General features: G+C 43.6%; 4 protein-coding genes across 5 annotated transcripts in view; 3 read left to right on the top strand and 1 right to left on the bottom strand.

Moving 5' to 3' along the window:
* Window positions 1-3,661: 3,661 nt before the first annotated feature.
* The window catches only part of LOC108153253 (regulating synaptic membrane exocytosis protein 2), a 68,958-nt gene continuing 47,334 nt past the window's right edge, over window positions 3,662-25,285 (bottom strand). The window contains exons 9-16 of one of the 2 annotated variants that reach the window (XM_017283113.2): window positions 24,933-25,057; window positions 24,459-24,678; window positions 24,208-24,272; window positions 17,407-17,588; window positions 16,576-17,312; window positions 6,721-7,562; window positions 6,500-6,661; window positions 3,662-6,123 (exon numbers count right to left, since the gene is read on the bottom strand). In XM_017283113.2, the coding sequence (XP_017138602.1) occupies window positions 5,932-6,123; window positions 6,500-6,661; window positions 6,721-7,562; window positions 16,576-17,312; window positions 17,407-17,588; window positions 24,208-24,272; window positions 24,459-24,678; window positions 24,933-25,057 (2,525 nt within the window). In that variant the 3' untranslated portion in view covers window positions 3,662-5,931. Of the gene's footprint in view, window positions 6,124-6,499; window positions 6,662-6,720; window positions 7,563-15,542; window positions 16,088-16,575; window positions 17,313-17,406; window positions 17,589-24,207; window positions 24,273-24,458; window positions 24,679-24,932; window positions 25,058-25,285 lie in introns of those variants that run through there. The other variant, XM_017283115.2, reaches the window with a different exon arrangement.
* On the top strand, window positions 7,806-9,674 carry LOC108153254 (putative transporter SVOPL). Its single transcript, XM_017283116.2, has 5 exons — window positions 7,806-7,946; window positions 8,001-8,325; window positions 8,379-8,888; window positions 8,959-9,482; window positions 9,549-9,674. Exons 1-5 carry the CDS (start codon window positions 7,838-7,840, stop codon window positions 9,581-9,583), a joined length of 1,503 nt encoding a protein of 500 aa, XP_017138605.1. The 5' UTR covers window positions 7,806-7,837; the 3' UTR covers window positions 9,584-9,674.
* On the top strand, window positions 9,608-11,633 carry LOC108153255 (putative transporter svop-1). The gene is made up of 8 exons (XM_017283118.2): window positions 9,608-9,700; window positions 9,766-10,090; window positions 10,158-10,279; window positions 10,337-10,634; window positions 10,692-10,793; window positions 10,855-10,975; window positions 11,038-11,440; window positions 11,508-11,633. The coding sequence occupies exons 1-8, from the start codon at window positions 9,667-9,669 to the stop codon at window positions 11,573-11,575; spliced, it is 1,473 nt and encodes a 490-aa protein (XP_017138607.1). The 5' UTR covers window positions 9,608-9,666; the 3' UTR covers window positions 11,576-11,633.
* Window positions 11,670-14,094, top strand: LOC108153256 (synaptic vesicle glycoprotein 2B-like). Its single transcript, XM_017283119.2, has 9 exons — window positions 11,670-11,743; window positions 11,807-12,131; window positions 12,207-12,328; window positions 12,393-12,681; window positions 12,756-12,857; window positions 12,912-13,032; window positions 13,104-13,378; window positions 13,441-13,568; window positions 13,634-14,094. Exons 1-9 carry the CDS (start codon window positions 11,710-11,712, stop codon window positions 13,696-13,698), a joined length of 1,461 nt encoding a protein of 486 aa, XP_017138608.1. The 5' UTR covers window positions 11,670-11,709; the 3' UTR covers window positions 13,699-14,094.

Raw genomic sequence — 25,285 nt, forward strand, 5'->3', positions numbered from 1 at the left:
CTTGCTGTGCTGTCTACATGGACATTCAGGAAGCTTTCGATAGAGTCTGGCATCAGGGTCTTATCTGCAAAATCAAAACCATAATACCGGACAAATTATTCATCCTACTCACCAGCTATCTTATGGACAGAACCTTCAAAGTCGTCTGTTGTGGTAATACCATCTCAAGCCAAAAGCATGTAGCTGCAGGAGTCCCGCAAGGCAGCGTCCAGCGGCCCAGTGCTATACAACGTATACACTGACGACATGCCACAGCCACAAAGAATCAATACTCAAACGCAAATCCTAGCAACTTATGCAGACGACGCGGTCTACCTGGTGTCCGCTTTTAACCCACGACATGGCAACGAATCCATGGAGAGGCTCCTAGCTAACGCTCACTCCTGGTCAAAAAAATGGGGAATTACCATTAGTCTCACAAAAACTGCACATGTCTTGCATTCACTCTCACCTGCGCAACAACAGACTCCAGCACCTAGGCTAGCTGGGCAACATCTACCCAAAAAAGCGGTCCTACCATACCTTGGCGTGCAGATGGACGAGAAGCTCAACTTCCACAAACATGTAGCTGCTGTAGTCACCAAAACAAGGGCCCGGCTAAAAAAGATTGACTGGTTAAGGTTAGGGACCCCTAACATCTAGCACGCAAATGGACAAACTGCAAAAATTACAAAACAAAGCCCTCAGAACAATCACTAATGCACCCTGGTACGTGAGTAACAACAAACTGCACGCGGATCTCCAAATTTCAACTATCAAAGAAATCTACAATGGACTCTGCAGTAATTACTACACCCGACTAATGCAGCACTCAAATCTTCTTGCCTGTGAAATCGCAACACATCCGTACATCCCCAGGAGGCTGGCCAGACCAAGGTACGCCTCAATGATGGAGCAGCACAACCCACGCAGCAACAGAAGCCCGACAGTCATCCAGATGACAGTACTCCAGGCTAGACGCGAGAACGCGAGAAAATATTGTTAAATTACCAAAAAGCCAATACCGTAACTTGTGTTACCCAGCCACTTTACAGCCATGTTTGCCACTACACATATTTAGTTAAGCAGTAGGCGCCACAAATTTTGTATATTGTACTATTCAAAAGTACAAAAACAATAAAAGCAACTTTCTCAGTTTTGTTCGAACAGTCGAACACTCACAATTTAGGCACAATTGATGAAGTGTTCCATACGGCAAGTGGCCGCTTCGCCAACTCCTTGGCTTGCCATGTCAATCCAGAAGCTCGGAAATTGATACTGCAGCCGTATGAGCCACAGCGACTGCAGAGGCCAAGATATCTGCAACAGCTCCTTCAACACATCCGCCTTCTGCAGGTCATCCCCGAGGATTCCCTTCTAACGCTGGTCCGGCTCGAAGAGGAGGTGCTGAAAAGAAAGAGACAGGAGGAATCAGACGCCAGGCAATTAAGAAGAATCCGTCAACAAAATATCATTAATCCGAACCCCGAAAGGTTCAACGGATTGATGATAAATTGCCTTAGGAAACGTTACCTCAGCGGCCAAACTCCCCGGGAAAGCGTAGTGGCTCTAATCTTCGGCCAGCCTTTCTCCATTCAAAGGATAATCCTGCCGGACTACGAGGGGGATCCCGATCCAGTGACTGCGCAGCAGACACAGCAGCAGACACAGCAGCAGACGCAGCAGCAGACTCAGCAGCAGACTCAGCAGCAGACACAGCAGCAGACGCAGCAGCAGACTCAGCAGCCGACTCAGCAGCAGACACAGCAAATTCCGGCGAGCAGCTTCCGGCCGACGTCACACCATCGCTGTCAGACACGGGCTGCATCCAGCAGCTCACGCACCCTGGACGACAGCCATCGACGCAATCCGCAAGAGGCACTGCTGGACCACGGACTGGAGCAAGTCCGACGGCGCCTCGAACGGGTGGTCGACAGTGACGACGATGTACAAATCATTACAGATGCCGACGACGACGATGGTGGCGGTGTCTCCAGTCGTTCCTCTGATGCCCCTCCATGAGCATCATTACGGCATCCGGCGTCCAGAGGGGTCCAATCGACGAGCGTCATCACGGCTGCTGGCAGGCCATGAGTGCCAATTCGGAGATGCTTGCGCTGCACACATGGCGCATCCGAATCCACGCAGGGGTGGTTTTCCTGCACTTCATGGCTGCTGGCAACCATCGCCACACAAATTTGGCCGAATCCCGGGTCATCTGGAGGCCCTCGGCGATCGCTCCATCCACTCTGCACTGCGCTGTGCAATGCCCACATTTCCTGCCGCATCAATCACACGAGCGCATCCAGCGCTGAACGGTTGCGCACTGTGTCAAACACACTGCCCCAGACGACCAAATAAATTAGTTTTAAAATTCCAATAATTGTTCAAATTTTGTCAATACTCATCTGTTTTTGACCATCTTTGTTCCATGTTAATGTTAATGTAATGGTAACAGCCCGCCAAATTCAAAATACTTAATTGTTGTTATTTAAGCTTAAATGTAAATTGCCGTTGTATATTATATGCCTTATATTATTCTGTACGCTATATCGCGACTGTTTATGGGCTGCCTTGTCCTCTGTCAAGCTGGCCTTATATGCTTATAAAAAGCCCCACATACGGCATTTAGCATACATTTTCATACATTTCAGCTTCTGTCGGGGGACAAACTGATAATATTACATGTGGCAGCGAGCTTCGGTCAGCGTGACATTCGATAATCTACATTTACATGTTTGCCCACTGGTAGCGCTGTGGCGGACATATTTGGTACTAAGTTTCTAACATCTACATATTACAGTTACAAAGCATGTTAAGCATTTCTCTGAAGGCGCGAAGTTCAAATCTTCTTCGACGCTATAGGCCTGCTTTTGCATTCGTTCAACTAAAATTTACATCAAGGAAAAAATAATATTGGCTTTTAAAGTCAATCTTAATTTTTAATTAAATCACTATAACTCCGTTATTTATCGTCTGATATAGGCGTTCCACGCCACATTGTAATCGGGAAAATTTGTTCCAGTAGTTTATTGTCAGCTTGCATCAAGGGCAATAGGGATGTTTGGTCAAACTTTGTCTAGCTGCTACCGTCTTAAATATTCGATTCAACTACCATTTCATAACTCAGTATAAATTAATCGAATATTTAGTAGTTGTAGCTAAGATAGAATTACTTGAATGTCCACCGCATTATAGACAATCTTACGCTCATTGGTCTACTCTCTCTCACCATCATTGTCGTAAACTCACTACAATACAGTCTCGCTTATGCTCAGTACTCATGCACTAAGAACTATAATAAATAATTACTGCCTAATGCTCAAACGCAGCCATCGACTTTTGCACGGCTAACTCTTGCATCGGATTAATTCGTTTCCTAAAAAATATCACACCACCCATGATTGAAAAAATATTATTGCGGAAAATGCTCCGCGTTTAATCAAGGGATATTGGCTTATTAATGTTATTTTGTAATCAATGAAGTTGTTTAAAGCTATTGATTTTGCTATTCCTCGTCCGATTTGGACAACTCTGGGGTTCCTAAGAGAATTACCTGATTCCAAGCTGTGCATTGACATTATCCATTCCCAAATGGAAACGAAAAGAAGAGATTCCAAATAAATATTTTATGTTTATTGAAACTCCATTTGAGACACATATTGATGTAGGGAGGGGGAGGGGGTGGAGGGCTGTGGGTTTCCCTGTTACCAGATAGACATCTTATTAAATATAATAATATTCATATTCATATATGTATGTATATGTATGTATGTAGTTCAGATCGGTATATATTGATTTACATAGTGTAATGCAGGTAGTTGCTATGTAATAATTTTTAACAAATCGTTAAGGTTATAGTATATATATGAATATATGTATAGTATTCTTACAAGCCTTGCCTACAGTCCACTCGACACTTTTAAAGCGCAATCCTCAATCCTACAATCAGCGATCTCCAACGCGACTCGCTGATATAGCGTTATTTTTACAGTGTTCAAAGTACTTGTCGTTGTTTAAATAACTAACTCTTTGGCTAAGTACAATAAGTGGGTAATAGTAACAGTAGGTATAGTAGAAAAGACCAATAGACTTAAGTAGTAGATTTTAGCAGCAGTTTCGTTTTCGTTTTTACCGACAAAAAAATAGTTTCAACATTTAGAATATATGTTTTTTTGAGATAGCACAACCATTTTTAGTTTTCGTCTCCCAACCTGTTTCCCCTTATTTCATGTAAAACAACTCGGGTATGTCGACAGCCAAATTGTGAAGATATGTAATTAGCCAAACTAAACGAAAACACAGGAATGGAACGACTTTTAGTTTCACTTGTACCATGACTACCTTGACAACTACCAAGTACGCTGAGTATTAGTTCTACTTACAAGTTCTACAAAAATGACGATATGCACTATACCAAGAAAAATTGATTATCTGGTACTAGATTATTCTACTCTGATCTGGTTTTTAAAGCAACAATCTAACAATACGGTTAAGAAGAGCCCCCAGCTGCCTTTGATACACATACGAGTTCAGATTAAGGAGTCATGGAGTTGGAATTTAACCATAACTAGCGTTTAAAAGAGCGTCTGCCCGGAAGGGTAGCCGTAGCAGACAGTAAACGGTCAATGGTAAACAGTTCGAATAGGGACAGTACAATTTTCATAATGCCTCTACGGATCGCTTAAATATAGCTTTACTATGTATATATAAATAAGTGTGTATACATATATGTATTTGTATTTGTAATTTGTTTAGTTTGAAACTCCAAGTCATTAGGTTGAACATTGATTAGATTTAATGCACAAGTTCCGAAATTGTAAATTTCACACGTTTGTCATTAGAAGAGATTGTCTTGTTGTAGCTGAAGCTTTGTGGCCGAAGGGGTGAGAGTTAGGAGCGATTGGTGCAAGCAACACGAATAAAGGATAGAAGGAAGGAGCAGAATGATGCCTCTTTCTGTATTTCTACATTGCTGTGTTGCAATCAATGCCCTACCATAAAATTACTACAGTAAATTCGTCTTAATCACGCTACAGTCGCACTCAAATCTCGCACTCAAACACAAGCACAAACCACACCCATAAAGATTGTCTCATTAAATTTAAAGTTACCTATCATTTTTGTTCCTTCTGCAAGATTTCGTAGGTAGGTAGGTAGGTTTGTAATTTAGTAGTTATAAATGTATATGTGTGGAACAGTTAAACCTTTCAGTTGTACACTAAACTGTGGAGATAGTTGGAGACTATTTTAATTGTATTTGTATTTGCGCAACATTTGATTAGCACTTACATATACCCATATTTTGACCCTGGCATATGTACTTGAGGTGTGGAAGTTCCTTTTCTCTCTATCTCTCTCTCTCTTTTAACATTATTGTTTCAGTGCCCGTTTCATTTCCCGATTCGATTCAAATGCAAACAACATTAAACTTTCACAAACATAACAAGCCCAAAAAAATGTATACGCATAAATATTGTATTTATATTTCTTTATATTGTAGTTCTCTCTGGTACTATCGGTTTCTGTCCTCTCATCTCAATTATTGTGCTGTCTGATATACTTGATATACGATTACTCGTGGTGCCTTACCTTACCGTACCTTACTTACAAAGCTCTCTCACCGTGAATATTTAGTAGTATAACGTTACCCATAGCCCACTGCCTCCTGTCTTCTGCCTACTGCCAACCGATGCTAAGCTCATTGACTATAACTACGAGTATTACATACATAGGGACATATAGTAAATTGCAATTTGCTAGTTTTGTTTCAATTGGGGGAATTGGTTTCTGCTGGTGTTATATCTGATGGATTGTGTAATATTTTATATGGCTGATCCATACTTACGCGCTAACAAATTGAGCTTTCAGTTTGAGTATTTTATGTTCTCTTGGTGTCATGCATTTCATTTGAATTATTGTTTTCGATGTCTCACGCGCTGGCGTGTTCGGTCAAGGAGAGTTGTCCGAGTCGGAGCCCCCGTAGCTGTGCATGGGGAACAGCGGATACCATCCATTGATGTGCTGTCCGATGTTCACCTTGTCCAGATTGACCTCCGTGCCGCCCATGCCCTGGTTGTGCTCGAATCCCACGCATCGCTGCCACACCATGATGACGATGTTCCGCCCAAAGACGTCCGAGCTCTGTGAAGGGATAAGGAGATTTATTTACATACAAATTTGGTCTCGTGTAATTACTGGGCTCAAAATAAATATGGTACGAGCAGCTTCACCGCTGCGTGCATCCATCCCCAATAAATTAACGACTGTGCACAGCTGGAAGCAACTGGCAGCTTCTTGCTGGCATCAAAATTGGCCTCACACATGGAACCCGTTCACTCCGGGCCCAACCACCATTAATCGCATTACAATGCAGGCAGAAGGTAATAGCATCCTGACGCGCTGGTGAGTCATGGCCATCAGCATCATCATCATCATCAGCATCATCCTCCGCATCGACAACCGCGTATACATCCACAATCACATCGTTGGCACCTGTAACAATGCACCATTTGCTCACCTGATACTTAATGGTCTGCCTGTAGAATGGCTCCGCGGAGTGGCGCACCACGCGCGTCTTTTTCTTGTGACGTAATCGCTCCCCGTCCTTGATGTAACATTTGACATATGTGTCCGGAGGCGTCTCGCAGTCCTCGTTGACAATATTACGAGCACAAATAAGCTGAAACAAGGAATAAAATAATAAAAACGAAAAGTAGGATACAGTTGATGTCCACTTACCTCCACCTCGACGTTCCCTTTGATTTTCACAAAACCCATCTTCAGCTCCCCGTAACGAGCCGTGGTCAGACGGTATCCCTTGGGGTGAATCTGCGAAGGACCCAGCTTCAGGCCGTAGCTCGACTCGCTGCCGCTGATGGCTGAGACATTAACATAGCTTCCGCTCAGGGTCTTCACCACGCTGTGTTTCCGCTGCGGACTGTCGCTGCCGCTATCCGTGCTGGTCCGCTGATAGATGCTGCCCTTTCGCGTCGGTGTGCCCATGGTGGGCGTGTCACTGCCCTTGCCCACATACACGCTGCCCTTGCGCTGCAGGGACTGTACCTGGGGCTGCGCGTGTGCCTGGGTATGTACCTCTCCCAGCTGAAACATGCTGCTCTTGCGTTGGTGCAGCTGGCCGGCGGAGAGCATGTCCTGACCCTGTCCCTGGCCCTGGGCCATACCCTGGCCGCGCAGATTAATCATGCTGCCCTTGCGTAGGTTGGCCTGTTGCTGCAGCTGCAGCGAACCATCGCCCAGGTTGGAGCCCAGCAACTGGTTGTGCCTCTCCTGGGCTACATTCGAGACGGAGGCGGCCTGCTTGAGCCTCGACAGCGCCTGTTTGGGGCTCTGGGGCGGCAGCTGGCTACCAGAGCCCTTCCAGCGGGGTCGAAAGCGCTTGTCTTCCTCATCAGACGGCGGACTGGTGTCGTTGTTGCCAATGCCAATTGGCAGATGTTGCTGTAGATGCTGTTGTTGCTGCTGCAGCTGCAGCTGCTGGATCTGTTGCTGCTGCTGGGTGAGGTCGAGAATGGAGCTCTTACGACTGTTGGGTCCACTCGGCAGTCCGACGCGACTAGTTCCTGGTGGTGGGGGAGATAGGGACAAACTTAAACCATTCCTGCAGTGTCCCTGACGGCAGTGGCTCAACTCTTTTCAACTCAACTCAAAGAACCAAACTATTACTTGGCGAAGAATGAAAAGTGTTACATGGTCTATGACTAAGACTACTCCTAAAAAGAATACTAAAACTAAAGCTAAGAATAAAGAAATGGGAAGAGTAAAGAGAAAAGAAGAAGCTACACAAAACGACAAAGCATGCGAAACTAAGTGAGCTATCTAAAGCGAAAATGCTCGTATGCTTAGATGTAGACTTGTCTCAGCTGGGAAACTAAAAATTGAAGTACAAAACAAACAAAAACGAGGAGGACCGATCATGGAATTGGACGAAGCCCTGAAGGCGATAGGTGGGTGAAGCACTCTCGGCTCTTGTGGCGACAGCTAACACCATTCCTCGACAGGCTTTGGTTGTGGCCAGGTGCTGGTGTTAGTCTTCTCCAGTTTGGCCAACTTGCTCGCCGTGAACGAGACCTTTGGTATGTCGATCGTCGTTGTGGCATCCTCATGCGACTTGGAGACAACGTCCGGCCAGAAGTCACTGATGATGACCGCCATGATGGCGGGAATGACAATATCTGGATTCTACGTGGGCTACCTGATAGACACCAAGGGCAGGGTGCGAATTTTACGCTGGATGCTCCTAGTCACTATATTGTTGTCGGTTATCTCGGCCTTAATGCCGGAAGTATATTCCTTGTCTGCGATGCGATTCCTGGTTGGAGTTTTGTATGTATATATGGTCCGATGATGTGGTTCACACTTATTCTCTCTCTATACAGCCTTTGCGGACCAGCGACGTGTATTCTGGGCTACATGACGGAGTTTTCTGCGCCACACGCGCGTCCGCCCCTTGTTGTCCTGTTCAGCCTTGGCGTGGGAATATCGCTGATTTACTGCCCGCTGGTAGCCAAGTTGTTTCTTCCCGAGCAAATCTGTGCGAACGAAGATGGCTTGTTTTTCGTGCGCTCTTGGCGCTTCCTTATGATGCTGTATACGCTGCCCGGTCTATTCGCGCTGTTGGGTCTCTGCTTTCTGCCTGAGAGTCCCTACTATCTGATGTCCGTGAAGCGCAAAGAAGAGACCTACGAGGTGCTGGACTGGCTGTGTCGCCGCAATCGAAAAAAAATTGAGGACCTGAACATCGACCTAATGGACTTCCCGAGGGACACCATTGTCGCCAAGGCACACTACTTTAAGCTTGTGTGGAACGACACCATCCGATTGGTTAAGCCGCCATACTGTCGCGACTTTATGGTCTGTACGCTCCTCTCGTTTGGAATGTTTCTGGTGTGAGTGGATATCTATATATAGAGGATTCACAGTTTTCAAAGATAATCACCATGCGATTCAAATCGACAGATCACTGGGCCTGGGCATGTGGTATCCCCTGCTGCGGAATCAGGACAACAGCCAACACCGACTGCTCTGTGACGTGCTCAGCCAGCCCAAGAACTTTGACCAGCCGAAGTCGAACGTTTCGGCCACCAACGAAATGCCAAACTTCACCGATCCCATATACTATGGCATTGCTTACATTCTGTTCTACTTCCTGGCCCTGTTCCTGCTGTTATTCATTTCGCGGAAGCACGTCTTCGTTGCCTACGTTAGTTTGGCCGCCGGTTGCGGGCTGGCCCTGAACTTCATCAATGAGCCGATCGTCATTCTGATATGCTTCAGTGCGATGATGATCCTGCCGGGTGTGCTGATCATCCTGGTGTCCTCAGTGTTGGTTGACTGCATGCCCACACAGCTGCGGGCCAAGGCCCTGAGCCTGAACAAGGCGCTGTCGCGGCTGGGGGCCATTATCGGCAGTCTGCTTGTCGGCCTCCTGCTTAAGGTTTCCTGCGTGGTTACACTCAACATCTTCGTGGCCTACCTCATATGTAAGTAGCGGCGGCGATCACGCCGTGCTATCAATCCGCTTCTAACAAGATCTACTTTGCTTCCAGTTTGCATCATTCTGTGCTTCTTGCTGCCCAAGTAAAAGCAGGTTCTGTTCTAGGCTTCAGTTTGTCTTAAATTTGTGATTTTTGAATTCGTGACTTTAAATAAATCTGTACTTTGTTCATGGCCGACATAGACGATGTATTTGGCAGGCTTGGTAAGCTGGTAAGCACGGCTACTCCGAGGCACTCCTCGTTACATTCTCGCATCTCCATCTCGCAGGCTTTGGGCGTATGCAGATCTTCATATTCTGCAGCTGTGCCGTAATCCAGGTTTACGTGACCAACGAACAGCTCGGTTTAGTGGTGATCGTGGCGGGTGCTACCTGTGACCTGGGCATACACGATCATCGGCTCTCATGGCTCTACTGCGCCGTCATTACTGGCCAGATTCTGATTAGCCCCTATATGGGCTATAAGGCGGATGAAATCGGACGGCGAAAAATGCTGCTCATAACCCTGATCCTGAGCCTGGCGGCGTCCTTGCTCTCGGCTCTCATGCCAGAGTTTTGGTCATTTCTGGTGATGCGCTTCTTCGTGGGCCTCTTGTGAGTACCTAGAGTCCCAAACTCTGCTCTTTAGACTCTAACAATTGTTATCCACTGTTCCGTGAAGCGTGACAGGACCATCATCGTTGATTGTGACCTACTTGAGTGAGTTCACGAAGATTTCGCTGCGAGGTAGCGTGATCAACTACCAGAGCTACTTCATAGGTATCAGCATGATCTTAATGACATGTAAGACTCACAGTCACCCACTTTTCGAATCTATAGCCTGACGTATTTTCATGGCAGGTGTAGCCTCGGTTCTGCTTCCCCTGAAGTTGAACCACAGAATCGTGAACGATTATGCCCTCACCAGCTGGCGAGTTGTGGTCCTACTCAATCTGCTACCTGGAATCATTGGACTTGTCACTCTGTGGTTCCTGCCCGAAAGTCCAAAGTATTACCTGGCCGTTGATCAGCAAAAGAGAGCCATGGAGGCGCTGGAGAGGTGCTGCCGCCTAAACAAGGGCAAGGACGTAACGCTCTCCAGTCTGGGCGTTGAGTCGGTAACTCAGCCACGTTTGCCCGATAAGCCAATCCACCGCAGGTGAGCTCGAACATCTGTATGTAGTTTCAATCTTACTTCGTGAATGTCCCAATCTAGTGCCTTCGCCCGTCAATGGTACGATGTGACTCCCCTCCTGCGTGGCCTATATTTCCGGCATTTGGCGCTCGCCTCCGCCGCCATTTTCATATTGTTAGGCACGTAAGTTGTGGTGGCAGTAAGGGGGATCCTTCTGAAGATGTGCTCAACTTTTGACTTTCAGTGGCGCTGGTCTTGCCAGCTGGATGCTGCGTGTCCGCAATCTCACGCTGAAAAACAAGGATTCGCAGACCATCTGTGTGGTGCTCGAGAAATTTGATGAACACAAAATGGATCTTCCGAAGGTGAGTTCGAGCCGTTTTTGGGGGAATTCAGCTAATGATCCAGCATTTTGTTTGTCTTTAAGTGTGATTTGGGAATGGATGATCTGAAGGACTCTGTTTTCCATGGCCTCGCCGTTCTTGGTTTCTTTATATTTACGAGCATCCTTCTCATCTGGTTCGGCCGCAGAGTCATCGTTTTTCTATATGTACTAGGGGCAGCCCTTGCTGGCTTCCTCTTGAACTTTGCGAAGGACGAAACGTTGATACTCGTTCTATTTCTCATTTACATTGTTACTCCACTGTGCAGCCTGAGGCTGACCCTATCGATGCTCATTGATCTAATACCAACCAATCTCAGGGGCAAAGCTGTTTCCATTAGTATGATGGTTGGGTGTCTGGGAGGCCTGGTCGCCAGCCTTTTCGTAGGCTACACCATGAAGCTCAACTGCTACGTCACCTTCAATACCTTTGTGCTGGCTCTAATATGTAAGATGTGTCTCATCTTTCAATCATTGGCCCCATCTTAAAAATTCCATTACATTCCAATCCACAGTTTGCGCCATCTTGATCGTAATGCTACCCTCTGATGGGAATATGAGGTTCAAAAAAGGATCGGTGTAATCCGTTGCAGCTTTTTTCTGCTATCTTCTCTTGTAAATCCATTCATTAAATAAAAGTAGACTCTGACTTAAGCTTCAGCTGTTAATTTCTTTACGTGTGTGTTTCCTTACTTGGAAATAAATTTGAAATATAATATGGCCGACATTGACGACGTTTATGGAATGTTGGGTAAGCCCCGGTAGGAGGACAAACAGCAATCTTATCTCATCATAGTTTTTGGTTCATCTACAGGCTTCGGTCGCATGCAGCGGACCATCTTTGTGTGCTGCATATTGATTCAGGCGTACATTACCAACGAACAGATGGGTTTGGCTTTGGTTGTGGCCTCGAGCGCCTGCGATCTGCACATAGATGATCACCGCATGTCCTGGCTAATGAGCGCCGTCTTTACCGCTCAGATCCTGGCGAGCCACTACATGGGCGACAAGGCTGATGAGATCGGGAGACGCAAACTGATGCTCATATCGGGGTCACTGATGATTCTCTCTTCTCTTCTCTCGGCCCTCATGCCCGAGTTTTGGTCCTTTTTGGTGATGCGCTTCCTAGTTGGTGTCTTGTAAGTACGAGTATCTGCTGGGAGATAGTTTCCATACTGATTGCTCCTTGCGTCTCTTCTTATTGCCATATAAAGTGTGAGTGGACCGGCAGTGGCTATGCAGACCTACTTGAGCGAGTTCACAAAGTTCTCCCTGCGCCCCAAGGTGCTTAACTACGTTAGTTATGCCATAGGTCTTAGCATGATCATTGTGCCATGTAAGGTTAACCCTAATCCATCTATCACCTGACTTGGCATTCAAATTCACATTCACTGCTGTAGGTACTGCTGCACTGATCGACGTAAATATCCTCATCTACAATGATTACGTCTTCTCTAGCTGGCGACTTCTGATCCTGCTGAACCTGCTGCCTGGTTTGACTGCGTTCGTTATGCTTTATCGACTGCCCGAAAGTCCTAAGTATTATCTATCGGTTAACGAGAATGGCAAGGCCCTGGCGGTGCTGGAGGAGTGCTGCCGCATAAACAAGGGCAAGGATGTTACCTTGGCCAGTCTAGGAGTGAACTCCGTCACGCAGCCACGCTTGCGTGGTGCTACCATCAAGCGGAAGTAAGGATGCATTCGGTTAGAGCTTCAAGTACGATATACACTATACATACTTCTGTCCCAATTGTTTGTTTCAGCTGTGTGGCTCGCCTGTGGTACGAGTCGCTACCGCTCCTGCAAAAACCTTACGTTCGTAACTTTATCCTCACGTCCACAGCTGTTTTTGTGCAATTTGGCTTGTGAGTTGCCATTCCAAAAAGATGAAGGGTCGAGATAGTGAAGTTTTATTGCAGGAGTTTCGGACTGGGCGTTTGGATGCTACGCATACGCCATCTTATTCTTCAAGTGGAGGAGGACGAAACGATCTGTGTGCTGATAAAAGAGCATGGAGATAAGAAAATGAAGCTTGCTACGGTACGCCAAGGGGTCTTAAATATGTTTCTGTATCTGTATATATTTTTACTTTGTATCATTTGTCCTTTCAGTGTGATTTACGCTTTGAAAATGTGATGGACTCCATTTACCACGGTATCTTTGTGCTTTTCCTCTTCATTTTGACCAGCTTTCTCCTGATGTGCATTCGGCGCAGAACCATAATATTGCTATACCTTCTGTCGGCTGCCCTTGCTGGTTTCATGTGCAATTTTGCTCAGTACGATACGCTGATATTGATTGTATTCCTGATTGTCATTGTTCCGCCGATATGCAGCCTGCGGCTCACCCTATCGCTGCTCATCGATCTGGTTCCCACTCATCTCAGGTGAGGTTTCCTTCGGTGTCCTTCCTTGTCTATATTTTGTGTGTGTATTTGCATTTCTCTAGGGGTAAAGCAGTTGCTCTGGCCTTGATCTTCGGACGGGCAGGTGTTCTGTGTGCCAGTTTATTCATCGGCTATACTCTGAGGGATCATTGCTATTTCACCTTCAATGGCTTTGCACTGGCCATCACCGGTAATACTCGAATATTTGATGGAGCATGCTTATGTTATAATGAATAATTATGAGTTCTCTTGTAGTTGCCACGATCGTTATTCTGCTGCTACCTTCCGAGAGTAAAATGATGGACCGTGTTTCCAACTAGGGTCACCTACTAGTCTGCCTGAATACCCATACCCATGCCCATCCTGAAGCATCCCCTGCCTCATCAACAGAATATACAGCATGACGGTTACGTGATATGCGTTATTATTTGACAGGCATGCTTCATTAAAACTTTTTGGCAGCAGCTCGAAAGAAGTGGTTCGATATGGGGCGATGTGCGCACAGTAAGGACAAGACAAGGGCAATGGGGTTTCTTAACTGTCTAGCCAATCAGTCAATCAATCATTCAATCAATTGGGCGCACAGTACGAAGTGAAAATTTTATATCCGCCGCCCCTACGGCAACAAAAAAGGATTATGGTTTGCCATAGTTCAAATAATTTTTTTTTTTTTTTTCATTTCTTCCCTCCAGCCAAGAAAAGTAAAATAAACGTCAAATAAACTTGCCGACAGATGCGCGTGGACTTTTCTTTCCTGTGCGGGAATATACATTTATATAAAAGTGGGTATATGTGTGTATACGTGATGTACATGAATTTGTATAGCTGTATGTATAGCAGATATGAACGAGCGTAAAAGGCAAAACGGGAAACGAAATGAAATGAAAGGAAAGAATAGAAAAAAGAGAGTTGAAAGCAAAGCAATCGCTAAGCGGCTTAATAATAACTGTCGGGGCAAGAAAAATCGAAGCGGTAGGGGCTGGGAAAAACGAGAAAAACATATTGAGCAGAACGACAAAGTTGTTTTTGCCGAACAAGCACAATACTCGTAATAGGGACATCTCTCCGGGACGATTGGATGGAGCTGTCGAATCCTGTATTCTCGCAGACTGATTTACTACCCATGAATCTGGCTGAACGCTGGCTTTCTTCCAGCTACATCTAAACCCACCATTTGGGGACTAATAGAAGACAGACCTAATTACAGAGACAGACATCAGACGCTGCTACTCATATTTAACGGCTTGTTTGTAGATCTGGAAAATACGTATTTGGGCTTTGTTCTCTTATCGCGTTGTTTTCCACCGCCGCATCGCCGAGTGAGTTTTTTATTTTGCATTCTGGCCTGGCTTTTAAAAGTTAATTTCAAGGCTGAGCTATTCCAGAGCAGCGGTGTGTATTCCGCTCTGCGATGCTGCTGGGTTGTCAGCGCGTTGAAAGGTTTATGAGGGCAACGAATTGTTGCAAAGGCGCCATCCAACAGGTAATAAGGACTGGGATGCTGGGGGTATCAGAACTAGTTCCAGAACCCTTCATACCACCCGTGTGGCTTGGCATTTAACAAAAAAATTGTTGGGAATTTTTCCTTTTGTTGAGTTTTCCTTTTTTTGCCTGGCTTTTCTTTTCTTAAAGTTTACCTTCCTTTTTTTTGTGGGGCTGTGCAAATAGCATCAATAAGCTTTAATAAGCTCCAGCCACGTAGCCACGCAGCCACGAAGATGGCATCAGAAGTTTCGATGTGTGTCCTGGGGCGTGGTACTGGGGCTGGGACACTGGATTATCAAGTGGTATTTCGTGTGTGTTTGTGTATGTGTGTGTCTCTGTGTGCGTTTGGTTGTAATAAGATTTCGGAATTTGAGCAGACTGCGAATGAGACGCTCCTTAACATGCATACGAGTGAGAGAAGTACATAGGTAATTTTGTGTGAAAGCGAGCGTTAATTAAGTGGCAACATGCATCTCTAGCTGGAACTGGGATGCCAGAATTAGCACAAAATAACGGCTACAAAAGATGCTCCTTTTCTGTTTTTCTGGGAATACTTTTTGGTAGGGGAAATACGGAATAGTTGTAGTATCTAAAATGCCAAACGTAAACGCAAACGCAAACGTAAACTCAATCTCAACTCAAGTTCATTTTCTTGCATTCTTACCAGTGGGTGGTGGTGATGTGGTTTTAGTGTGTATCTGTAGTCTTGCTTTAATGAAGTTTACATTTGTTGGATATTTATTTGTATGCCGTTTGCGTAAATATATATGTGATTGCTGTTAAGCTTCAATTTGCAGGGATTTGGTTTTGGATTTTTTTTTGTATTGTTATTTGTATAATTTACAAAGGTATTTTTCTGTTTTCATTTGTCTGTTGTCTGCCAACCATTTTCTTGTCTGTTCTGTGGTTTCTGTTACGGTTAAAGTGGTGCAATGTCGCAGAGTGGCAAGTGTTAAGTGGCTTGGTGTTGCTCGAGAGTGTGGTGGCAATTTTTCAATGGAGTTAATTTATGCAAAAGAACGTTACAAAATAATCGTACTGACTGATTGGTGTGTGCCAAGGACTTTGAAATTAAGGTGGTTTTAGGTTAGTGCTTTTTTGGTATTATTATAATTAAAGATTTCCTATGATTTTGTTGGTTTTGGTTTTAATTGAATTTAGTGTTTTTTTTCCATTGTGTGTGGGGTGTGTCAAAGCTTTGATAATGCGACACCGATATTGTGGCTAATAGTGGAAAAGATATGGAAGAAGACATTAGATAGATAGATAGTTCGAATGAGAGAGAGATAGAGATAGTGATAAATATATTTATATGTATGTATATGTATTTATGGAGTATAGGAGTGTACAATGCAATGGCTGATGTATATTATCTATTGTGGCATTAATCATTATCATGAGACACAACTAGCAGCAAGGCACAGTTGAGGATTAAGGAGGATTGTGAGTGGAGTGGCGTAGCGTGGAGTGGAGTGTAGTGTGCAGGAAACATAGAGCAAGAGTCAGAGTAGAGCGACAGAAAGAGAGAGAGACAGAGAGAGTCTCCAGGTTTGATATCTCCTTATAGTTCCAGTGTTGGCAAAATCATAACAGTTATAAGCAGAGTCTCCAGCTAGAAGCATCTCTGAGGAGTAACTCTCCCTTGTTATCCCATAATACCATTGGTTATGCCATAGGTAATGTTAAACAATGTCAATAACCCCTCTACTCACGTCGCGATCCCATGCGCTTGTGCTGCTCAGTGCCCAGACTCATGGTGCGTCCCAGTTCGCCGCGGACAGCCTTCAAGGATTTCAAGATCTCATCCGGATCGCGTCGAGCAACGGAAGAGCGACGCCGTCCCACAAGATACGATGTGGGTGGCGTAGCCATGGCGTCCTCCTCGAGCCGCTGCTTTTCGGCATCCTGGAAACTCGATCGACGCGAGCCCGGCAATGAGCGCGAGAAGTCCTTGCCCAGCTGGTAGACCTCCACTTCCATGGTCTCCGACTGCGATGAGCCGCGTCGGGAGCCCGCCATCCAAGCGGTGTCGGGATGCAGCAGCGTCGCCCCATCTCCAATGGAGTCTACCTCATCGGAGATGGATCGCTGCATGTTATAGTCGCGCCTCAACATGCGGCTGACATCACCACAAGGTGCCCCGGCCCCAGCTGCAATGGAGCCACGTGGTGACACACTCGGCGACTTGCTCATGCTGATGCTACGCAATCCCTTGATGTCGTCCAGCCGACACCAGATCGCCTGATCGTCGAGGAAGGCCTGCTGCAGCTCGATGCTGCATTCGCCCAAGAATATGGACTCGGTGTGCGGCACCAGATCCCACAGCTGTATGTCTATATAGCGATCCATCAGGCTGTCGGCCTTCACTTGGCCAAATGTAAGTGTGGCATTCCAAATGGGATTCTGTGTGGGTCGACTGACCTCCGTCTGTTGGACACTGCCATCGCCGCTGAAAAGGGGATTTAAAGAGATAATGCAGAAAGCAGAATTACGCAGATTGAAATGAATTATGAGGAATTAATAATGGAACTAAAATCACTTACCATTTAGGCAGAATACGGACCTTGGCATACGCCTCCGGCAGATTGCCGTGCCCGTAGGCCTCGTCCCTAAGCGCCAGATCATCGGCGGCCATCAGGGAGACGACCAGCTCCTGTCGCTCTGCGTGATACCAAACCTGAATCTGGACGCGTCCAGAGACCATCTTTTCGCGTGCAATTTGTTCCTGCGGCGGATTGAAATGCTCATTAGTGGGGCAGACAGACAGAGACAGAGAGACAAAGCGAGAGCACACACACTGTCTGAATGTGGAATGCCTGCTACTGCTGCATCTACATATGGAAGTTCTATAGACAATATATATATATGTATGTATATGTTTCATCAGGATTCATCAGCCTATGGCCTACGCAACAAGAAAATGCAGTAACTGCACGACTTTTTGTCTTGCCTTGCCTCTTTTTACAGTTGTTGGCTGATTTCTTTGCTTTCTCGTTGTGTGTGTGTGTTGATTCTTGGGTGGGTGTGTGTATGTACATAAACTGAAGAACGAAATAAAAGCAATCAAAACGCAAAAAAATACTAACTAAACGAGGCAAAACCAAGTGCAGGAATAGCAATAGCGAGAGAGAGAAAGAGACATAGGTGGGACATGCTATATAAATAAAAGTGCACTTCCCCCTCGGGGGGCAATAGATAGGGACACACATAAATATAATGCAAATTATGATGCGGCCACACACAAACACACAAATTCAAACAAAAACGAGGCATGTGCATGTGTTTGCATTAAAAAAAGCACACACATACTTTTACAGATAAACAAACCGCACCGGAAATGCAATCTTCTATTGGGGATTCTCTATATCTCTCTAAAACCCCCGACCCCCAAAAACGGAAATCATTGTGGCGCAGTGGCGCATTCAATTTCGGTGGTGTGGGTTTTCCTGTGAAACCTACAGTACAGTACAGTACATGTATATGGGGTAGTTGGTAATAGCGTGGCTTCCACATATAACATATTCATAGCGTGTACATGGGCTCACATTAAAACAGTACAAATACTAGCAGCAGCAGCAGCAGCAGCAGCCGAGAATTGACGGCTGGATCTGCAGCAGAACCGGAAGCCGTTATATTGCTATAACGTGTACCGAACGGAAATGTAGCGCGCACACGTAGGATAACACCACACATGCAGACCGACGGACCCTGTGCCAACTGCGAACTGTTGCTTGGTTGTTCGGTAACTTTTGTATGCCCGAAAAAGAGGAAAATTATTACTATATGCCGTTACGCCGCCCACTCCCTTCTATCTCTCTTTCTCTCTCTCTCTCTCTCATCTGTGGAAATCGAATTCGTGTCGGGACTGTTTATAAGCCACAGAGTGCCGGAGAACGAGACGCTGATGGTGACGGAGACGGATGCGGGGTGCTCTCTCTGGTGCTGGCGCATTTATTTTTATCTACAGGTAAGCAGGCACATGTACTTGCTGGATTATTGGAGTTTTTCAGGCATCAGGCAGTGCCAAAGCCAGAGCCGGAGCGATAAAAGCCTAAGCGCTTGAAAACTTTTCAACCCAGAATGCCTCCATGTGCCTGTCGATAATCATAATGATGAAGGCTCCCCACCAAAGTGTCAGTGGGCGAGGGGCGGTTCTCAATTGTTGTTAAAAGTTTTCTAATTTTCGACATTTCGAGCATTTTATGCCTCCCAGCTGTCAATTAAAGGGCGCCGGGGTAGGCTCAGCCACCAAATTCTCGTCGCCAACCCCGCCCTCCGCAGCACCTGTTGCTGACAGAGCCAAAGCGGGGGCTAAGACAAAAAGTTAACTGTTGCCCCGGACGGACGAAACCTTCCACGGGCCGCAATGAAAAACTCGCACGCCAACTTGACACCTGCCCCAACAACAACAACAGTTTTGGGTCTTCGGTGCGCTGCTGCAAAACTTTCGCCAGTCAAGAGAAATATTGCGGTTACATTTTGCCTACATCTATTCGAATCTTTTTTCCCGCTGCTAAGGGTAACGGTAACTCAAATTGACAGAAAAGTTTGCGGCAACGGTGCGTATGAATAATAAACAAGCATAGACATGCCAGAAAATAGAGGATACACACAAGCACACACAGATAGACGAAACATACAAAAAATATACAAATATATACCGACAATTATACAAAAATTATAAATATAATTCATATTCTATAGATACAGAAAAAAACCTAAGAACAACAATACAAAGAACAAAGTTTCCAGGCATTCAATTGGAATTCGAATTACGAGTGCGAGTCTGCTATCAAAATTGGGGAAAAGTCATATGCAAATTGTAATTATAAACATTCAAAATAGCAATCAATCAATCGCATGGCATTGAGGCGTTAAGTGGGGTGCGGGAGTGCGCGTGGGGGCTGGAAGCAGCATAGCTCATAAGTCAATCACTCTCTGCAATCGATTTGGATGACAGTCATAATACTTTCGGTTGTAATTTGTTTCTTTTCTTCTTTTTTTTTTGTTTTGTACATATATATTTTCATTTGGTTTTACTCGGGTTTTAGTTTCAGTTTTAAGATGCTTACCCCCATTTTTTTGGGGGATGCTTCTGTTTCGGTTTCAGTTTCTGGTTTTTTGGTTTCTTGGTTTCTGGTTTTCTTGCATTTTGGATATTTGGTATATATTATATATCTGTTTATAGCCATAACTCGTGCCAGCTGGGGTTACATTGGTTTTGTATAAACAGGAAATGAAAAATTGAGTTCAATGTTCAGATACAATTATAGCATATGTATAAGTTTAAGTAAGTTAAGTAGTAGGTATGTGGATTGTTGTTGTGGTAGCTGTTTGTTTATTTATATATATATATTTGAAGTCACTAGTATTTTGAATCGCAAGTCGTTCAAGAGAAATTCTAATCGGTTCAAGACGTTTTGCAAGAGCCACTAAATCACTAATTCAAACAAATTCGTAGGCTTAGACGTATGTAAGTTTTATGCAAATTAATCAAAATGCAAAACAAAACATACAAAAAATTGTGACAGAATCGAATCGAATAGAATCTAATGATAAAATCAACTCAACTCAAATAGAATCGCAAATCAAACTCAAACTCAAACATTGTATCGTGTGGTGTTTCGGTGTTGTTCGGCGATCCTAGAAAATCATGGACTAAAAAATGGCTGCAGCTTGATTGGCCTGCTGGATCATCATTTATATATATTAGAATCATGGTAACATTACCACACAATAGGCTTTTGTTTTGTTTTCGACAAATTAGCAAATTCGAAAATAAAAGGCATTTAAGCATTGGCACGATAGAGACGATAGAGTCTGTATGTGTGTGTGTGTGTGTGTGTGTATGGTACTGTGTTTCGCGTTGGGAGGACATCTAAAAGGAGAGAGTGTAAAGGGAATACAACACTATAGTTCATATATATATGTACATATATGTAGATGAAAGGGACAGAGTGGTATATTTAAAGAGTCGAAGTCGGGTAATATGCAACCCAAAACAGAACAAAACGAATCGAAGGAAACGAAACGAAATGAAACTCAGCGAAAAGAAGAGAATGTAAAGATGAACATTTTCTAAGCGAAAGCCAAAGAAAAGCTCATAAATTGGCAGAGAAGTGAAAGTGGAAATTGTATACTGTACAGGGGGGCATGGCGGAAAATCACAAACAAAAAAAGAAAAACCACGGCGTATACGCAACTAAACGAATTGTAACCAAAGGAAAGAACAAGACAAATGAAACAATTACAGAAAGTAAAAGAAAGCGCACTTTACAATACATCTTGTTTGGGGCTGGTAGGCTGTAGGTGGTAGGTGGGATTGGGGCATTACAGAATAACTTATACGAATAGAACCTAGCTATATTACACTTGGGGGCGAATGTACAGAGAGTACTTGAGAAACGAGTTGCTTTTGTTCATTTACCATTAGATTGATGGCTTCGGGCAGGGGCGACGGGTCAACGGATTTGCTGCTGCTTCTTCTGCTACTGCTATTGCTGCTGTGCGAAAGGATAAAGCAAGTCCATGCTCAATTCTTGGCAGGGATTACAATTTTTTATGTTTTTTTTGTTTGTTTGCAGTTAAATAGAGAGACTTTATTTTTCACGTTTCTTTTGCTTGTTTTTTCGTTTGTTAGATTTTAGATTTAAGATTTACGATTTAAGATTAGGGTTCCTAGCACATTTTGGTGCGCATTGGTGGTATACGCATTAAAGACTAATAACTGGTTTGTATATGGTATATATAGATATATGCATGTACTATATATATAGTATATAGAAGGTATAGTGGGCTTATCGTATATCGTATAGCATGGGTTTTGACCTTTAAGTGAGTACACGATTACATTGTACATAGTTCCTTTTTTTTTTAATTTTCTCTGCATGCCACACACTGCACAGCACTTTTCGAAATTAGTTTCAAGCCTTCCAATCTACACAAAAAAAAAACCACAAAAACAATGGCCACTGCAACAAGCGGCGCTACAAGTGTGTGTGTGTGTAATACAGTCATCAGTTATCCTTGTACATCTTTGCATGGATACATAGAGCTATATAGCTTGGATTTATTGTAAAGGTTTATACATATAGAACATAATACAGTTACAATTACAGTTATAGTAAAAGTTAAACGTATAATTAGGGTTACAGTTACTATTACAATTACATATACAGTTCGAGTTTCAAGTTTGCTTTCGCTTTTGCTTTCTTGGTTTCATAGTTTCATGGGTTATAAAAAAAGAGTCGTGTGATCGAAATGAAATTTAAATGTTATCACCCATCTGACAGGAGTTACACAGCTACAAAAGAGCATATCAAATAATTAATTCAATCGGTTCTCCGCTTCTGCTACTGTCTCTGCTTTGCTCTTCTCTTTCTCTTATGCTCTTTCTCTTAGTTTCTTAAGCATGGATATGTAGGTGGGCTCTCAGCAGAGTTTTCTGGCTACACATAGTTCGCTTCTACTTCTACTTTCACTTTCAATTCAACATTTAAAAACACATCAACACATCACTAACAGCGACATACACTTTAATACAAACGCATATATGTATATGTGTATATGTATATGTATACAATGGTGTATACAGTAGAACACACACAGATATAGTGTATATAGTACGTATGTGTAATATGTAGGCATGTAATTGGGACTAGAAATGCGCATACATATACATATATTCATTAATACGGGTATAAATCTACATATATGTATATATATATAGTATATGTATGTATATAAGGACTTCTTCGGGGTTGGGTGGGTTCTTTGGCTCAAAAACACAGACATTTAAACATTTCAACAACAAACTACTGGTTTTTTTATCTTTTTTTTTCTCGAATTGTGTTTTTTTTTGTCTTACTAATTATGTCATAAAGTCAATAACATTTAAAACACACACAAATATTGTTTAAACTCTGTTTCGCTACAAATTTGCACTATTAACATTTATATAGATTTCGGTTTAACTATATATATATATATATACTGTACTGTATAATAAGTAACTTTATAGATTCCGGCCCCAGCTGGGACCGAACTCAGACAGTCGATCGATCGATCGATCATTGGCGGGGAAATTGTTATTAAGTAGTAGTTTAAGTGGTAGTAGTAGTACATTTTAGTTTTCATTTCATTTAAAAATTCTCTGTGGATTCTCATGTTCCTTAGTTATTATTGTATCAATTCGTAAAGCCTAGAGATCTGTCTGGTCTACACAAGCGGCGTTTATTCGGCGTATAACGTATTTACTATATTTCGGGGGTGGGGGTAAGAGTTTCGTTTTTTTTTCTCAGGAAGGGGGGCAACCCTCGGGTCGGTTGTTATCAATAGACACGAATGCTAGTTAAAATTCTATAGATATTTCGCTTAAAATTCTATTGTTTTGGTGCTTGTCCTTACGGGGGTTCGCTGTGGCAATTCGATTGCCAAAGGAAGAAGAATGTTCAACAAAGGGGACAAAACTGATTTGGAAACAAAGAACGAACGATTATATATGTTCTAAGTATATATCTATTGGGTACGAGTACGATTTTTGAGCATCTGATCTCTCTCTCTCTTTTTCTCCCTTTCTGACTAAGTTTTAGTGGTTCGCTTTAGTAGTCTGCTTATTTTACCCTCTACGCGATTAGTTTGGGCACAAGTAAATATATATAGTATGCACGTACGTACAATATAGTAAGTATATATGTATGTAGGTATGCACATATATTTTTTGTTTCTCGAAATCACTAAGTACTACCAACACCGAAAAATAAATATATATATGTTAGGTACATCTTGTGGTTATAATGACAGAAAATAGCAATGAACACATTTAATTTATCCATTTTGTATGGTTAATAATCAAAATTAAAACAAGTCGTAGTCGTAATCTTAAGTCAAATTGAAATCAAAACAGAAATCAGGTAAATGTTAATCTTGTTAGCTACTGTTTAAAATGTGTTTAAAAGTATGTACGAGTATGTGATTACCAAAAATGAAAAAGATTCCAAAGGATTTGATCGTTGACTAGAAAACGGTGATTTTTCATATACATATGTATATATATAGATTTGTTTATATATATAGGTAGATTATTGAAGCTGCAGAGTTCAATGCATTTTGTGAGCACTTTGTGAAAGCTAAAATCGTGTGTGTGTATGTGTGTGTGGGAGTAGGGGGAACACTGCTGCAAATGCTTAAGCTGCATTTAATAGCTATTTACGAGTATATAGTATTTATCATTTTGTTCATGTATAGTATATATATATATATATTAATATATATTTTCACTTTCGTGCAGCGGCTGCTCCTCGTGCCTTACGCAAATGAATAAAACGAAATATGTAGTTTTATACCGGAGTTTTTGGTAATTTCCGTCTTGTTGGCGATGCTGGTGATTTGTCTGTGGTAGTTTCGGGGTCTATATATATAATTTTTTTCGATTTTGTAGGAAGTAACAAGAAACGAGAGCAACAAATGAAAAATTATGTAAATGTTAGAGCTGTTAACATAAGTACAAAGTATATAGTACATAGCACGTATATTTATAGTAAAAAAAATTGTAAACGTACAAAGGTTAAATCAAGATACCTATAGAGACACTTACCCGCAATGAGGCCAAGGCCAACGGGACCATCGCCCGAACGTCGTGGTCCGCTCTGACCACCGGCATTGCCGGGCGGCAGATTCTCATCGAAGAGATCGCACATTCGAAAATCGGTGGCATGCTCCACCAGCAGCTCCACAATGTCCCCCGTGCGATCCATGATGGAGCAGACCTCTTCGAAACTCCGGTCGATTAATGACATCCCGTTCCATTCGAGTATCTGTAAAAGTGTTTGCGTGTTTGGGTGGGTGTTTCTTTTTGGTATTCAAAAATTAAGCACAAATCATCATTCATCGGGATGTTCATTTTCGGCTTTAGCTGTTGACAGGCAGCCATCCATCTGCTGGGAGAGTGCTCTGCGGTGAGCCACACATCAACACTCCACCGATTGTGTGAGCTTCTCTGTCACTCCGCATGGTCTATACCCTTTATACCCTTTATTCCCATTTTTGCGCTTAAAGGACCCTCACTCACCTTGTCCCCTTGCTGCAGGCCATTCTTCTCGGCCGCTCCGCCCGGCACCGTCCAGACAATATACGCAAAGAGTCGGCCATCGGCTCCGGTCTTGCCACCGACGACGCGCATCCCAAAGCCACGTGCTGCAAGAATAGACGATGTCAAAGATTTAATAAGATCCAAGAATAGGAACTGAGCCATAAGCACTCAGCACTGGAGTGATTATAGCCAACAAAAACTAGAAGCCAAGAGCAGAATAATCAATAGAGAGAGAGAGAGAGCGACGCTCAACTGGAACTTCGCTAAGAGGAGCAAATCTGGGGATTGCCGCTCGACTGGGGACTAGGCAGCAGCCACGTAGTGGGGCAGAT

The sequence above is a fragment of the Drosophila miranda genome, chromosome XR, assembly GCF_003369915.1.
Source record: "Drosophila miranda strain MSH22 chromosome XR, D.miranda_PacBio2.1, whole genome shotgun sequence".
Taxonomy (NCBI): Eukaryota; Metazoa; Arthropoda; class Insecta; order Diptera; family Drosophilidae; genus Drosophila; species Drosophila miranda.

Bases quoted from the DNA above. Each gene is read 5' to 3' on its own strand.
- LOC108153254 (XM_017283116.2), top strand. From the start codon at position 7,838: ATGCTTAGATGTAGACTTGTCTCAGCTGGGAAACTAAAAATTGAAGTA. The intron at 8,326-8,378 runs GTATGTATATAT...CTCTCTATACAG, and splicing joins CGATTCCTGGTTGGAGTTTT to CCTTTGCGGACCAGCGACGT. The intron at 9,483-9,548 runs GTAAGTAGCGGC...CTTTGCTTCCAG, and splicing joins CTTCGTGGCCTACCTCATAT to TTTGCATCATTCTGTGCTTC.
- LOC108153255 (XM_017283118.2), top strand. From the start codon at position 9,667: ATGGCCGACATAGACGATGTATTTGGCAGGCTTG. The intron at 9,701-9,765 runs GTAAGCTGGTAA...TCCATCTCGCAG, and splicing joins CGATGTATTTGGCAGGCTTG to GCTTTGGGCGTATGCAGATC. The intron at 10,635-10,691 runs GTGAGCTCGAAC...GTCCCAATCTAG, and splicing joins GATAAGCCAATCCACCGCAG to TGCCTTCGCCCGTCAATGGT.
- LOC108153256 (XM_017283119.2), top strand. From the start codon at position 11,710: ATGGCCGACATTGACGACGTTTATGGAATGTTGG. The intron at 12,132-12,206 runs GTAAGTACGAGT...TGCCATATAAAG, and splicing joins CGCTTCCTAGTTGGTGTCTT to TGTGAGTGGACCGGCAGTGG. The intron at 13,033-13,103 runs GTACGCCAAGGG...TTGTCCTTTCAG, and splicing joins AGAAAATGAAGCTTGCTACG to TGTGATTTACGCTTTGAAAA.